At 38.7% G+C, this 17,685-nt stretch overlaps 1 protein-coding gene across 1 annotated transcript in view; it reads right to left on the bottom strand.

Annotated features, from left to right (window-relative positions):
• Positions 1-17,685, bottom strand: part of GABRB3 (gamma-aminobutyric acid type A receptor subunit beta3) — a 123,002-nt gene that overhangs the window by 18,664 nt on the left and 86,653 nt on the right. Inside the window, exon 5 of the mRNA XM_070751823.1 lies at positions 2,164-2,246. Within this exon, the coding sequence (XP_070607924.1) occupies positions 2,164-2,246 (83 nt within the window). The remainder of the gene's footprint in view (positions 1-2,163; positions 2,247-17,685) is intronic.

Below are 17,685 nucleotides of genomic sequence, written 5' to 3'. Positions count from 1 at the left end.
AAATTACCTTTTTAACTTTGCCAAATGAAGTATCCATTTTAATATGTAATATTTAGCCTTTTTGAAGTTTGTTCAAAGTTCATTCAACCAGCAGATGGAAACTCTTTTTAATAACAAATGAGAACAACCACTGCTTTATAGTGACCAAGATAAGTTCAAGGTCAGCTGTGTAAATAATCACTGGTGAGCAGTTTAAATAAATCCTCTAGCCAGCAGATGGCACACATTCATTCCCATAGATCTTCTCCTTTGTTCAATGTCTTCGTATATTTTAAATTGGTATAAGTCAATGTAAATTAAATCCACTAATTTCTTAATCCATAAATGATTCAATATTCTCAGTTTCCCATCAATGGACTTTACTTACTGCCTTCTAAGTTATTTATCTAAAATTCTTCTATTTGCCAGTTAACCACTTCTTAATCTTTTCGATACTTTTGTCTTTTGTTTTAAGCTTAAAATAAAGGTCCCATATTTTTTTATCTGGCAAAATGACTCAGCAATTAACCCTCTGCTTTTCTTCTTTTCCTACAGACTTTTGCTTAAGTTCTCTTTTCTTTCCAGATGTCTTCCAATCTTCAAATCAATCCATCAGTCCATTCGTGGCCGCCACAGCTTGGGTGATTTTACAAGTCATTTTCCAATGCCGCTGGTCATGGGCCTTATACTGGCTCTATGGCAGGTTTGCTGCCCCCTTCCAGATTGCCAACGGTATCCCACTTCTTCACCACCCCTCCAGAGTGGTCCCAACCTGGTTCTAATAGAACCAGGTCCTCAGGCAACATGGATATCGGGGATCCCCTGAAGAACGAGGGGAACTCTGTGTCATCACAGCAGTTGGCCACATCCCTCTCCCCTCTTTGATAGTTTCTTGATTGGTGTATTGATTGATCAGACCAACAATCAAGTAAACAATACCCCAATCAAGAAACTGCTAAAGAGCTATTAGTAAACAGCCCAACCAAAGAATCTCTAAGACCATCCTTATCCATACAGACAAGCAAGCTCAAGGAGTACCAAGAATTCCTCGTATCTTTGTTTCTTTATATCAGTTCTGGTTACTTTCAAAAAGTTCCATCAATAATCATCATATCTTTCTATTACATTTGTTGGAAACTTTAAAAAAATGATGCAAATGGCTTGATGATAATGAACAGTGGCATTATTTGGTTCACTGCTTCAGAACATGATTCAGAAGAGGTATGATTCTTGATAACTCACATTTGGAGACTTTGGGATTTAATTTCCACCAGATTTTACAGCCAGTTATAAATATGGATGTCCCAGTGATTGCCTTATTATTTGCAAATAAGTCTGCGGCAAAAATAAAACTACTTCTCAACACTTTGTTGATGTTTGAAAAAGATTTATAAAACCATGACATTGTTAAGTGTCGACTGCCTCCTTTGCTCTTTTGTCCTGCTCAATTACCTGTAGAGTATGATCCATCCTTATTTTGAAAAGATTCATTTGTTTTCTTAAATGGTTTAACTAGAAAATTGTTCTGGAAATCATATTAGTTAAGCAATATCAGAATAAATTAAAATATAATTATCTTCTTCATAAAAGTGTTAATCTTCACTAGAATCTGTATTTTCCCCCCATTTTTCCTTGTTGCTGTTGCTTCTTACTGTCATTTATTATCTCTTTACCACTATCAATACTTACAGAAAATGATTCCTTGTTGCCTTTGAGCCTTGGGTCATATTAATTTCTGTATTGTTTTTAATATAGTTCTTTGGATGTACCAGCTACTTTTTCTTTTTCAGAATGTTTGTTAACTACAATCATTGCTGAAGGCTTTACATACAGTATTTCACAATAGATTGCTTCAATTATCTTTTAAAAAATATTTTTTTAAATCTTTTTGTTAAGCATCAGTGGGTCAATGTCATTTCATATGATTTTTTTTTAAAAAAATAAGAATACTTATGAAACATTGCTGCTGACAATTGCAAGTTGCAATTGCATACTACTACAGAACATAAAAAAAAGAAGTTGGGGTTATGAAATATACCTGAAGTGAGCATAAATGATTTTGAACTATTAAGAACTCTATGCATATAATGGGCATAAAAAAATTAAATGAATATTAGTAACAAAATGAAAACAACTATTATGCACAACATATTTCATATACCTGAAATTAATAGAAATACGTACAGCTTTCTATTTCCAGTGTACAATTTTGTTCATCTAATGGGTATCTTCTCAAGTCCATCATACAAGCTGCAGTAGTTGTGATTCTAAAACAAAACACAACAAAATAAATTATTACGGAAACAAGGAATAGGAAATAAAACATTTAAATAAATATTTTGAAATAAAAATAAGAGGCAATAATAATAAGAGCTACTAGTTATGTAAAGATGCCTTTAGTAGAGCTTAAAATATTTATTATTTATTTATTTATATATATATTGGATTTATATGCCACCCCTCTTCAAGGACTACCAGCAGTGATGTTGGAGCCCAGAAAAATAAAATTTGTCACTACCTCCATTTCTTCCCAATCTTATTTGCAAGGAATTGGGCGTGCCAGGTCTCATGATCTTAGTTTTCTTAATGTTGAGTTTCAAGCCAACTATTGCACTCTCCTTTTTCACCCACTGTCAGCGTTCCAATTAACATCCGAGTAATAAATCAGAATCCAAACTTTGGCCTTCTTCCAAGTTCCAATTTATTAACAGAGTCATGTTTGCTACAGACTGTAGGTAACCTGATAGTAACTTTTCCTACAGTTCTCCACCCAGGTTAAGGTCCCCACACCCAAAGGTTCATCACATGGACCATGCCCATTCTTTCAACGTCCACAATCCTCCCATGTACTTCTGGATGGTGCTGAACAAAAGATGAGTGTCAGGCTGAAGTCTTCAGGTTGAGTTAGAGCAGTGATTTTCAACCTTTTTTGAGCCGCGGCACATTTTTTACATTTACAAAATCCTGGGGCACACCACCAACCAAAATGACACCCTAAGACACTCTCCTCTCTTTTCCCATCCCTGTCTCCTCCCTCCCCCCTTGTGTGTGTGTGTCTGTATATACACACTCTTGAACCATTTCCAAAAACAGGTGAGGGCTGGGTTTTTTCTCTCTCTTATTCTTTGGGTGCTTTTTATCATATGCTTTAAATCAAGAGTCACTTCTCTCCCTCTTTTGTTTATCTCTCTTTCCTCTCATTCTCTGTCTCAATCATTTTCTCATTTCTCTTTTTTCCTCCCCTTTTTGCTCATTTCTCTCTCTCTCTCTCTCCCTTCCTCTTCTTTTCTTTCTCTCTTGCTTTCTTTCTCTCTCTCTCTCTCACTCTCTCTTGCTTTCTCAGCAAAAAGTTGTGAGACCAGAACCTGAGCTTCCTGCTTCGTGGCACACCTGACCATGTCTCGTGGCACACACTGGTTGAAAAACACTGAGTTAGAGGGTTCAGCCTGACAATGACCTTGAATCTCTGGAAAGAATTTGTTGTGGCTAGTAATTTTCCCTCTCATGCAACCACCCCTCCCCAATTCCCACAGTACCATTCTACTTGTAGCAGGCCAAAGTCTCCAATTCAAAACTATGGCTTCGGCCTGACACCCGCATCAAAAGGTTTTAAATTCCAGTTCACTTTTTCACATTAGAATGGTAGCTGCATTTCTGAGGTTGTTGATATTTCTCCTAGCAATCTTAATTCAAATTCATCTAGCCCTGCCTTTCTCATGATGTGCTCTGCATATAAGTTAAATAGGCAGGGCAACAGCATACAACTTTGCCAAAATCCTTTCTCAATTTTGAACCAATCAGTGCTTCTGTGTCCAGTTCTCACTGTTGCTTCTTGACCCACATATAGGTTTCTCAAGAGACAAATAAGATAGTCTGGTACTCCCATCTCTTTAGAAACTTTCCACAATTTGTTGTGATCCACACAATCAAAGTCAATGAAGCAGAAGCAGATGTTTTTCTGGAACTCCCTAGCTTTCTGCATGATCTAGCGTATGTTGGAAATTTGATCTCTAGTTCCTCTGCCTCTTCAAAAGCCTGCCTGTACTTCTAGTAATTCTCAGTCCACATGCTGCTGGAGCCTAGCTTGTATGATTTTGAGCATAACTTTACAACATTTTTAGGCATTGCCCTTTTTAGGAATTGGAATGTAAGCTGACCTTTTCCAATCCTGTGGCCACTGTTGAGTTTTCCAAATTTGCTGGCATGGCACTTTTACTGTGTCATCTTTTAAGATTTTGAATAGCTCAGCTGGAATACTGTCACCTCCATTACCTTCGTTATTGCTCAGATTTTCTAAGGCCCATTTGACTTCACATTCGAGGATGTCTGGCTCGAGGTCAGTGACCACCCTATTGTAGTTATCAGGGACATTAAGCTCATTCTCGTATAGTTCTGTGTAATTTTGCCATCCTTAATCTCTTCTGCCTGTTAGGTCCCTGCCATTTTGGTCCTTTATCATGCCCATCTTTGCATGAAACATTCCCTTCATATCTCCAATTTTCTTGAAGACATCTCTGGTCCTCCCTATTCCATTGTTTTATTCTATTTCTTTGCACTGTTCATTTAAGAAAGCATCCTTATCTCTCCTAGCTATTCTCTGGAATTCTATATTCAAATAATAATAATAATAATAATAATAATAATAATAATAATAATAATAATAATAATTATTATTATTATTATTATTATTATTATTATTATTATTTATTGGATTTGTATGCCGCCCCTCTCCGCAGCTAACAACAATAATAAACACAACATGTACAATCCAATAATAAAAAAACAACTAAAAACCCCTATTATAAAACCGAACATACACACAAACATACCATGCATAACTTGTAATGGCCTAGGGGGAAGAGCTATCTCAACTCCCCCATGCTTGGTGGTATAAATGAATCTTGAGTAGTTTACGAAAGACAGGGAGGGTGGGGGCAGTTTTAATCTCCGGGGGGAGTTGGTTCCAGAGGGCCGGGGCTGCCACAGAGAAGGCTCTTCCCCTGGGGCCCGCCAAACGACATTGTTTAGTCGACGGGACCCAGAGAAGGCCAATTCTGTGGGACCTTATCGGTCGCTGGGATTCGTGCAGTAGCAGGCGGTTCCGGAGGTAATCTGGTCCATTGCCATGTAGGGCTTTAAAGGTCATGACCAACATTTTGAATTGATTGGCAGCCAATGCAAGCCAAGGAGTGTTGAAGAAACGTGGGCGAATCTTGGAAGCCCCACGATGGCTCTCGTGGCTCAGTTCTGCACGATCTGAAGTTTCCGAACACTTTTCAGAGGTAGCCCCATGTAGAGAGCGTTGCAGTAATCGAACCTCAGGGTGATGAGGGCATGAGTGACTGTGAGCAATGATTCCCTGTCCAAATAGGGCCGCAACTGGTGCACCAGGCGAACCTGGGCAACCGTCCTCCTCGCCACTGCCGAAAGATGATGTTCCAATGTCAGCTGTGGATAGAGGAGGACGCCCAAGTGGGTGTATCTTTCTTTTTCTCCCTTGCTTTTCACTTCCCTTCTTTCCTTGGCTATTTGTAAAGTTTCCTTTACAGATAGACATTTTGCTTTCTTCCATTTCTTTTTCTTTGGGATGGTTTTAGTTGCTATGTTGTGAACCTCTGTCCATAGTTCTTCAGGCACGTAAGATAAATAGAAATGATAAAATATGACTAGTATTACAGAGGTGAAGTAGTAGTAACAATAGGAATAGTACTTCTATATTACTCCATAGTGTTTTACAGCACTCTGAGCAGTTTACAAATGGCAGCACATTGCCCCTAAGAATCTGGGTCCTCATCTTACTGACCTTGGGATAATAGGAGGCTTAGTCAACATTGAGCCAGTCAGTAGCCACAGTTATATTTGTCTTACATGATTTCACATCTGCATTTTTATGTCAGTTGAGAAAGCCACATCACATAGATTTTTGTTTATTAAGTTTATCTGGGTTTTTAAAAAGTTGCTAAACTATTACACAATTCACATAGATGAATCCTTGGTTTAGATCAAATCTGGCTCATTTGGAAGAAACAGGTGATGTCAACAGTGGAATTGACTTCTTACAATCAGCACCCATCTGAATCATCCCCATTTTGACATACACGGACTCTAAGGTAGGAAAATGGTTAAGTAGATGAGGTACTGTAATTTGGCAATTTAAAGTTTTATTTTTCAACCATAATGCACTCCTTTATAACACAACTCCCAACATATTAAACAAATAACCAGATATGTGACAACAAATTACATGATTCAGTCTTGTTAGTAATTTACCACATTACTCAAAAAAGATTCCAAATCATAAGGAAATGTTATCCTTCATTGGAAAAATGGTTTGTTGATTAAGGCTAGAAAGTTGGAAACTGGGAGTTCTAGTCCCACTTTAGGCATGAAAGCTGACTGACTGACTTTGGGCCTATTTTCACAAAACTAAATGTCATTTGATAGCAGGGATGTAGAAATTTCCTTGTGCCCATCTAAATTCTGAGACTAAATTTTTAATTATTTTGAGACTAAAAACATAAGCTAGTCAAAACAGAAAATATTTTAAAAACAAATAATTACAACATCTTCCAAATACTGAATAGAAATTATGTTTATGTAGGTAAAGAAACAAAATATATGGACATATTGAGGTGATTATAGCTTGTTGTTATGGAACTAGCAAAAGGAAAAAAATAGGATTTAATCCAAATGGTCAAACTTAATGTAATATTACTAATCCACTGAATAGTAATAGTGTGGTGTATATAATGTAATACAAACCATAATAGTCAATTAGAACTATGGAGCGATCGTTTATGCCTGGAGTCATGATATAAAATAGTATACTTTAACTTTCTTTACTTGTCATACATATTAAGCCATAGGTGTGTCCTCTTTTCATTGATGGTTGGTTTGATTTTTTTCCACCACAAAACAAGTAATAAACACTAGTATAATTTGTAATTACATTACAAAAATGTAGAGTAAGGAGAATAATCAAAGAGCAGATGGATTTAATAAATAATATACAGTAGTATATCTACTACTCGGAAAAGAGGTGCATCAGAAGACAAACACCCCGTTTACTTGGGGCTCATGGTGCAAGGAGGTTATAAAGGTATTTTATTGTATTGGTGTTACACATAATAAAGGCATTTAAAAGCTATAACCATTACATTAGTACTACGTACCCCTCAGTGAAGGGCAGCAAAAAAATTTACTACCACACTGTGGCCATGGCTTGTTTTGTGGATGTGGCCTGCTGGCCATGTGACCAGATGGGAGTGGCTTGGTGGTCATGTGACCAGGGGGTGGCTTAAAGGTCATGTGACTGGCTTAAAGATGGCCAACTTGACGTCACTCACATCAAGGGTTTGGGTTAGGGTTAGAGTGCCTGGCCTCTCCTCTCTTCAAAGAGATACAATTTCCCTTACTATTACTGAACATCCAATATACTATTTCATTCTATGTATATATGCCATGTGTGTATTACACACAGGCCCACAAAAATATACATTACCTACTATATAAATGGTATATGTATGTACACACGGGCACACACATCTCTTCTACAATTATACACATTCAACCTCATTTACTGTGATAGGAAAAACATACCCAGAGCACAGAAGGGGAAAAAAAGAAAAAAAATTCAATTTTTTTCTACCGGTTCTGTGTACTTGACCAAAGTTTTTGTACCGGTTCTGCGCACCTGACCATAACCGTGGGATCCCATCACTGTTACCCCAGGACTACAACATTTTGATGTGAAATTGTTGATTTCTTCTAAGACAAGTTCTGACAATGTCATGCTCAGATGATTGAGCACCAGCATTTCATGTGCTGTTTGGAAGTTTCCTTTAATAAGGTGCGATTTTTGACATTACAGTGATCCCTCGATTTTCGCAGCTTCAAACTTCGCGAAACGCTATACCACGGTTTTTCAAAAAATATTAATTAAAAAATACTCCACGTTTTTTTTGCTATACCACGGTTTTTCCCACCCGATGACGTCATACGTCATCACCAAGAGTCACTTCTCTGTCTCTTTCTCTTTCTTTCCTGTCATTCTCTGCTTCAATCATTTTCTCATTTCTCTTTTTTTCTCCCCTTTTTTCTATCATTTCTCTCTCTCTTCCTTCCACTCTTCTCTCTCTCTTTCTTCCTCTCTCTCACTCTCTTCCTTCCTTTCTCATCTTTCTTTCTCTCTCTCTTTCTCTATCTTGCTTCTTCCTCTCTCACACTCTCTTCCTCCCTCTCTCATCTCTTTCTTTCCTTCTCTCTCTTTCTCTATCTCTCCCCCTCTTGCTCTCGAGCGGCGAGCGAGTGGCCGGGCGAGCGGCAGGTGGGCGGACGGGTGCTGGGGGGGCGAGGGCAGCCGACATTCAAAGCAATCTTTGTCGGCTTCCGCACTTTCATCGCTCCCTGCCCTAATTTCAAGCCCGGCTCCTTGTGTTGCCTTGAAAAAGGGTGTGTGGGGGTAGTTTTTGGCTGTCCATAGCCAAAAATGGTGTTTTTACTTCCGCGCCGCTATATCGCGGAAAATCGATTTTCGCGGGAGGTCTTGGAACGTAACCCCCACGAAAATCGAGGGATCACTGTATATTGTTTTGACCTAGGATTCCACAAACCATTAAGCAGACTTCTTATCCCAACAAAAAACCCTTTTTATTAAGTTACTGTGCATTCTTCTCATTGACATCCAGCAAAGTCTTTCTGAGGAAGCTGAGCTATGCCTTGATATCTGTATTTTCATTTTATACTGCATTTCTTGCCAGGATTATGCTCTTTTGATATATATGACCTTTGCCATACATATATCTGCTATAAACTTGACATTTTCTAAGTGCCGACAACAGGGCTAAGCTTTTCCGTTTTCACACCTGTACTTCCTCTGTGCCCGGTTGAGGGGCAGCTGTAGCGCTAAACGCGTAACCACGAAATGTACTCAGGAAGAGAGCAAAGCTTTGAAGGCACATAGCTTCTGCAGGAACCCACAATCTATCCACAAGTGCCTCTTTGCTGTACATTCTGTATCTCCTACATTGTATAACCTCTTTTTACTTTCTGCATAAGGAAACGTTGACAACTAATATCTGATTGGCTGATACTGTGTGTTTTTTGTACTCCTTTGGAAATGTATAAAGAGCCCTGAAAAGCAATCCACGTTGTTCAGACATCATTTTTATTCTGCTGAACCGCATGCAATAAACCTGTATCTTATATCCTCCCGTGGTCTCTGGTCCCTTATTGGCAACAAATCATCTTTGTTCTGCAACATTTCAAGAGTAAATTCAATCACAGACCTTATCTGACTTAGAAAGCAGTCAGGCCGATATCTTCAAAACTTGGCAACTTAGAGTGATGACCAATTAAGCAAACTAATTGTCTCCTGCAAACTCTCATTCTTTTTCATTCATCTTTTATTCCCTATGGGAGGGGCCATTCACCATCCACCTGTGGGTTTACTCCTAAATCAACCCTTGTTCCTCAGTTGTTCCTTTTGTCTGGCACCTATTTGCATGCACACACTGGGAACAGGCTCCAGCTATTTGTCTGCCTCACTGATGTTTGACTCCAAAGGCAACTGATAATTGTCAGACTCCGTGGCCCCATCTCTGCCTCCAATTCAGAGCGCTCATCAGAGCCTTCCACAGATTCCAGGACTGGTTCATGTTCCTCCCCAACCTCCTCACTATCTGAATCTGCTGCCAGCTCTGCTGGCTGGTGGTGGGCCACAACATATTGTATATATTGTATTAAATTTTAAGCAAGCAGTTTTAAAGGAGATGCAACTTTTAGGAAATATTTGAAAAATACAATAACTCAGTTATAGAAAGTGGCAAAGAGGAAATATTGATAATTAACATAGGAATATGTCTCATTTACTAGTTCATCTGTTAATCAAGCCTATTTACACAGCAGTAGCTCAGCTCAGATCTTTCCCTCTTTTAATTGAAAATGGCAAAGACTTAACTTTTGAGTTCAAAATCATGTGTTTAACAACATATTTATAGTCCTTCAGGTAAGATAATTTTCTTCCGTAAGGTATGTTTCCTTCCCTCTGTTAACTAGCGATAAACTGAATACAAATGGATTCTGGTTGATTTAGTAGCAGCTTACATTTATTTATTTTATTATTTATTACATTTATATGTCTTCCATCTCACTGTCAAGCAACTCTGTATGGTTTATAAATTCATTTATTCTAATTTTAGAATAATGTGGATAAATGTATCTTGATTTCTATGACATTTAAATTGTAATATATGTCCCTAAACCTGCATATGCACAAAAATAAATCTAATATATATTTGGGCCTTTCAATAAATCAACCTTTTTAACTTTTTTTTTTTTTTGGCCTCTGGAGAAATCCTTGAAATAATTTTGAAGGTTTTAAGTAACTTCTGCGTAAAAAATATAATATCTACAACTTACGGTACATTAATATGATCAGTAAAGTGAATCCTAGCATGTAAAATGTATTTGTTTTCTAAGCGCTAGCTGATTTATTTATTTATTTATTTATTTATATCATTATCTCATGAGATTTAGAGATCTAGGTTGAGAAAGTTGAGATTGGCTTCTTTAAAGCTACATAATTACATATCTAGCAATTTTATGTATACACTGAGAAATTTGTTAATCTACAGGTGGGTCATAAGATAGATAATAGATTTTATTGACTATTTTAATAACTAATTTCAGGGTAAACAGTTTTATTGAATGAGGATAAAGAGAGTGATGAATATCAACAAAGCATAAGCTAAATGGAAGATTAATTGGACTGACACAAGGAAGGGTTAAAATATTTCTGAAGAATTTACATTACAAAATATGGATGAATGGATAAATTTATAAAAACCTGGAATAGCTTCACAGCTGGTCTATGGCTTCAGGATATTTTTATTTAGTAAACAGCTGTCAATCCCTGAATAATTCTCTAGGCAAGGTGCTCAGGCATATTTAGCATAAGGAGAAAGCATGTTTTGAGTATAGCAGCAACAACTGTAACTTAGAAGAGACATTAAATAATTAAATAATAACCATGCTCAAAATCATGACACATTAAACCAATGGGCAAAATAATTTTAAAAATGCATCACTCTGGTTTATAAAAAATACCTTATAATACTCTCTTGTTATTAAACAAGAAAAAAAATCAAACTAATTATTTTAAGATATCATTAAATCCATGCCAAAGATAGACATAATGTTTCATTTTCTAATTATTTGAGGAAACATCCTTTTCAAAATAGAGACATTGCTTATTTCCATAATCCAATCATTAGTATCTGGAATAATGTCAGTTTTTCAATTTCTCCAAATAATTTTTAGACAACCCTTTGGTCAGGGGTGGCTTCTAACTTATCTCACTACCGGTTTGCTTCTTTTCACATCATATGGGCATGCCTTATGCATGTGCAGTGCCAAAAAATATTAAAAATAATTTTAAAAAAGCAAAAAATAAGATAGTGACTGCATGCACAGTATTGGAACCTCAGCTTCTGCAAATGCTCAGAAGAAATAAATAAAAAATTTTTTTAAAAAAAACCAAAACCAAGATGATAACTGCATGCACAGTGCCAAAATGTCAGTTTCTGCACATGCTCAGAAGAAAAAAAATAAATTAAAAAAAATGGCATCCTCCATGAACTGGCACTGACTGAACCAGATCTATGACATCATTGTGACATCACCAGTGGGTTGCTACCTGCTCAAGCAAACCGGGAGGAACCCTACCCCAGTCTTTGGTATAACAATAATTTTTCAAAGATAGCCAGGCTCCAGATTTTAAAATACAGTTCCATAAAATATTAACTAATAGCCCAGACCCCTTCTTGAGGGAAAGAGGCAATCTAGGAACATGAAATATGAATAAATAAAACCAATGATTTATTAATAATAATAATAATAATAATAATAATAATAATAATAATAATTTATTAGATTTGTATGCCTCCCCTCTCCAAAGACTCAGGGCGGCTCACAACAATAATAAAAACAATGTTACAGGGGAACAAATCTAATATTAAGAGAGAAAAAGACATATAAAACCCTATCATTTAAAACCAAACAACAGATACATACCAAACATAAAATATAAAAGCCTGGGGAAGGTGTCTCAGTTCCCCCATGCCTGGTGATATAGATGAGTCTTGAGTAATTTACGAAATACGATAAAAATAATATTTTTATCACTGTGGATTCCATATAAATATTATATTATACAAATACACAAACTTACACACATACAAATACACACACACACGCACGTAATATTCCAGAGTAATATTCCAAAAAATTCAAGTGATTCACAAAACCATATCACATGAGTCAATGTATCCATGTATATTTTTACCTCTCAAACAAAGGAAATTGTATGTTCTTTGTAAACTTCTACAAACTTGAGATAAAGTTTGGATACAAAAAGGCACCAGGTCAATGATTGGCAAACCACTCTGGCTACGTGACATTCCCCACATTCCACACTCCCCTAAAAAACATACTTCCTTATCAGTTATAAACAATCCTGGAGAGACCCCTAAAACCACACGTAGGCATTGTCATTAGCATTTGCATAACATGAATTGATCACGAGCTAACTGTGAGGTAATCATAAGGTTACCATGCATTTATTAACCAATGAGGTCCTGTAAAAGTATTCCAAATATCCAATGAGATGTAACTTGAGGATGATAAAAGGGGTGCTTGCCTTCCCGCAAGACATCCTGCCTGCAGACTTTCATTCATGCGCCTTCACAACATATTGAAACTGTTGTGGTTCAGCCTGAGGCAGATGAAAGACCAGCTCTGCTGGCTCCATGCCCGGGGGAGGATGAGAGCGAAGAGGAATGTGATGAGGAAGAGGGCCCTGGGAGCCCTGGGGAGGGGCTCTCTTCAGCAAGTAGCTTGGAGTCTCTAGAGTCATTGGATGAGGACGCACAAGCTGTCATTGATATGCGACAGAGACGCATAGATCAAAGGAGGCAGCAACTGAAGAGATATTATCAGCATTGAATAAGGAACACCAGGGCTTGGGCGTGGTCCTCATTAGCAGGGAAGGGTTTATAAGGCAGGCAAACTCTTGTAACAGTGGAGTATTATCTGAGTGGAATTGCTGTAATCTGCATTGTCTCTCAGCGTTTCTGTTCCTGGCTCGTGGCCTAGCAGTCTTGAAGACCCGTGGGAGGTGTATGTCTGTTATCTACAGCCTCGTCTTGGCATCAAGAATCCTGTGTTTTTGTATGGACAGTTGCCTCTGTGTATCTGTTTGGAGTTCCAGTGTTTCCTGACTTGTAGGGACATTTTCTGTTGGTTATTTTTCTCTTTCTCATTATAAAACTGTGCATGAATTCTACCGGTGTGTTTGGCTTATCTTTTTGGGTTGGTTATAGCTTCCGGAGTGACCCAGACAGAACAGAAACTAGTTTAAATTTTTTGAAGAACTTGCAACTCTTGATGTGACATTAGCAGATATTCCAATTCTTTAGTCCTTAAATCCCAGAAGTTTCAACTTTCAAAAGTTTTAGCAGAGAAAAGTTGCAGACTTAGTTTAGTTAGGGACTCTGTTAATGTATGAGCAGAGTAATCGTTGTTTACCAAGGTTGTGCACAAATAGAGAAACGTTTAGATTGAGGTTAGTTGTGAATAACTACTCAGCCACACACAGATATACTAACCTGAATTAAAATTTACTTTGAGAAATAACATATTCAGATAAACAGTCTAAAGTTATACACGTAAGCCAGAATAACAATCCAAACATTACCAAGTACATAGTCTTTCTAACCAGTTGTTTTCTATCTTGCCTTCTTTTAGACTCTTCTAACAGTCCCCCAACTATGCCAGTCAATGTCAGTTTATCGCTGGTCAAAACTTCCAGTGAAGACACGTAATCATCATCATCCCAGTCTTCCAAAGAAGAAAGAATAATATAAATTTGATGCAATTCTGAGTAAATCAGTTCTTTTTCATACAGCTCTTGTAATGTTCGCTGCAAAAATGCCAAATGAACTAACATATCACCACCTTTTAACAGATGTGCTCTGAAGAGTTTACGTGTGAGGTGTATATGCACACTACCACTATCTCAAACATAAAGTCTCTTTAAGGTATTCCAACACCTGGCAGCAGACACTTCACCACGAATATAGACCAATTGAAAATCACTTAGAGTCAGTCCAATAATGCTAAGAGCCTTTTTATTAGCCTGGTTAAAGTCAGCTATTTTCTTCTTATCTTCATTATTTGTTGGATCCCAGGCTATAACATCCAGTGGGTTATTAACCACAGTCCAAAATCCTTCTTTACACAGAAGTTAGCTGCACTTGATGGACTAGGAAACATAATTTGTTCCATCTAACTGTGTTACAAGGTATAAGCTAATTGACTGTTAATATGCCATAGTTAGTTTATCAGTAAACAACAGGTTAGCTGTCTGGATATGAAACTGAATATACACATTAACTCTCAATATCTATTTGGGCCCATAACCAATATTAGAGTATGAGCAGCGTAATCCTTGTTTATCAAGGTTGTGCACACAAGAGAAATGTTTAGATTGAGATTAGTTGTGAATAACTTACTCAGCTACACAGATATACTAACTTGAATTAAAGTTTACTTTGAAAAATAACATATTCCTATAAACTGTCTAAAGTCATTCAAATAATAAGTCAGAATAACAATCCAAATATTACCAAGTACATAGTCTTACCAGTTGTCTTTGTCATAATCAGCAAGGATATTAAGCCTAAACACATTTTAGCTGTAATACATAACTACAATACAGAACATGCAGAGAATTGCAGAGCAAACCTAACAGTGAGTAGCCATTAACAGTGAGTAGCCAGACAAAGAGAAATAGAGAAGGTGACTCAGAGAAATAAGCTGTAAACTCTAGCTCCCACAACCAATATATTGCCAAGCCAATATGGAAGGTAACAACCAATATACTGCAGCACCCACAACCAATATATTGCCAAGCCAATATGGAAGGTAAAAGAGAATTCAATCTGGTAAATTATCAGTTGTTTAGCATGGGTTAAGCTGAGAGAAAAATTAGAAATGTCCCTTTAGGCTCGACTGAGTTTGAACTGACTCAGTGGAGCAGATAGAGCATGTTTTAATCTATTTTTAATTCAGTCCCTTGGCAACTGAAATTTATCCCATGCTTAGACTCTCCTTAGCAATGCATAGGAGAAGTATAGCATTCTCAAATATAATGGGAAAATCATGTTATGATTTCTAAGTTTTATAATAAATTTAGTTTATTTCATATGAAACAGAGGACTAATGGAAAACAGAATATTTTTTTTAAAAAAAATATTTATATTATTCCATACATTTAGAAATCTTACTTAAAATTGCAATTATTCAATTCAATTCAATTCAATTTATTAGATTTGTATGCCGCCCCTCTCCGAAGACTCGTGGCGGCTCACAACAGTAATAAAAACAGTATAACAATGGAACAAATCTAATAATAAAATATATAAAAACCTCAACAATTAAAAACCATACAGCACATACACATCAAACATGAAATATAATAAGCCTGGGGGAGATGTCTTAGTTCCCCCATGCCTGGCGATATAGGTGGGTCTTAAGTAACTTGCGAAAGGCAAGAAGGGTGGGGGTCGTTCTAATCTCCGGGGGAAGTTGATTCCAGAAAGCCAGGGCCACCAAAGAGAAGGCTCTTCCCCTGGGGCCCGCCAAATGACATTGTTTGGTCGATGGGACCCAGAGAAGGCCAACTCTGGGACCTTATCAGCCGCTGGGATTCGTGCAGTAGAAGGCGGTTCCGGAGGTATTCTGGTCCAATGCCATGTAGGGCTTTAAAGGTCATTACCAACACTTTGAATTGTGACTGGAAACTGATCGGCAGCCAGTGCAGGCCACAGAGTGTTGAAGAAACATGGGCGAATCTAGGAAGCCCCACGATAGTTCTCGCGGCCGCTTTCTGCATGATCTGAAGTTTCTGAACACTTTTCAAAGGTAGCCCCATGTAGAGAGCGTTGCAATAATCGAACCTCAAGGTGATAAGGGCATGAGCAATTGTGAGCAATGAACCCCTGTCCAAGTAGGGCCGCAACTGGTGCAACAGGCGAACCTGAGCAAATGCCCTCCTCGCCACAGCCGAGAGATGGTGTTCCAATGTTAGCTGTGGAATGAGGAGGACGCCCAAGTTGCGAACCCTCTCTGAGGGGGTCAATAATCCCCCCCAGGGTAATGGATGGGCAGATGGAATTGTCCTTGGGAGGTAAAACCCACAGCCACTCCGATTGAGTTTGAGCTTCTTGACACCCATCCAGACCCCAACAGCCTCCAGGAACCGGCACATCACTTCCACTGCTGATGATACCTCACCCCATGCCCTTAGATGATCTCACCTAGAGGTTTCATGTAGATATTAAATAGCAGGGGGGAGAGGACCAACCCCTGAGGCACCCCACACGGGAGAGACCTAGCGGTCGACCTCTGACCCCCCACTAACACCGACTGCGACCGACCAGAGAGGTAGGAGGAGAACCACTGAAGAACAGTGCCTCCCACTCCCAACCCCTCCAGCCGGTGCAGAAGGATACCACGGTCGATGGTATCAAAAGCCGCTGAGAGGTCAAGAAGCACCAGGACAGAGGACAAGCCCCTGTCCTGGGCCCGCCAGAGATCATCCATCAACGTGACCAAAGCAGTTTCCGTGCTGTAGCTGGGCCTGAAACCAGACTGCTGAGGGCCTAGATAATTGGCTTCTTCTAAGGACCGCTGGAGTTGGAGCGCCACCACCTTCTCAACAACCTTCCCCATAAAGGGAAGGTTGGAGACTGGACGGTAGTTGTTGAGCACGACTGGGTCCAGGTAAGGCTTCTTGAGGAGGGGGCACAAAGGACCCCCTCCCCAAGGAGGTGTTGACAATCTCCTGGACCCAGCTCCGCATCACCTCCCGGCTGGCCAAAACCAACCAGGAGGGACATGGATCCAGTAAACAGGTGGCGGAACTTACAGCTCCAGTGGCCTTGTCCACTTCATCAGGTGTCACCAAGTCAAACTCCTCCCAGACTGATGGACAAAGACGTTTAGCCCCAGTCACCTCGACTGACTCATTGTCAGCCGATACTGCTGTATGATTGGAGTCGAGGTCCACCCGGATCTGAGCAACTTTATCAGCAAAAAACGAGTTAAATTCCTCAGCATTGCCCTGTAAGGGCTCCCCAACTCCCCCCTGATTTAAAAGGGAGCGGGTCACCCTAAACAGAGCGTCCGGGCAGGATTCTGCTGATGCAATCAAGGCGGCATGGTACGCGCATCTTGCCGCCTTGAGCGCCACTTTGTAGGTCTTAATAAAAGCTCTTACAAGTGTTTGATTGGATTCGAACTTACTCTTTCTCCATCGCTTCTCTAGACGTCTCTTCTGGCGTTTCAACTCCCAGAGCTCCTCGTTGAACCATGGAGCTCTACGGGGTCTAGTGCCACAATTATATCTCCAAATCCCTTGTTTAGGATGGCCTATGATTTTAAGCCAACTGAATGTTTTGTCTATAGATAGTTATGCAAACTTTGTGAAAATCCTAAGCTACTTTGTTAATTTAAGTCAATTAATAGAAGTATTGTTCAAGGTAGATAAGAAGATGATGTGCTTGATTGATTTCTACAGGTCCAATTCATACACCACTCTGCATAATTTGTTGGTTTCAAAATTATATAAAACAACAGATACAAGAA

The sequence above is a fragment of the Erythrolamprus reginae genome, chromosome 4 (assembly GCF_031021105.1).
Source record: "Erythrolamprus reginae isolate rEryReg1 chromosome 4, rEryReg1.hap1, whole genome shotgun sequence".
Taxonomy (NCBI): Eukaryota; Metazoa; Chordata; class Lepidosauria; order Squamata; family Dipsadidae; genus Erythrolamprus; species Erythrolamprus reginae.
This window is presented reverse-complemented; position numbering and strand designations above follow the sequence as displayed.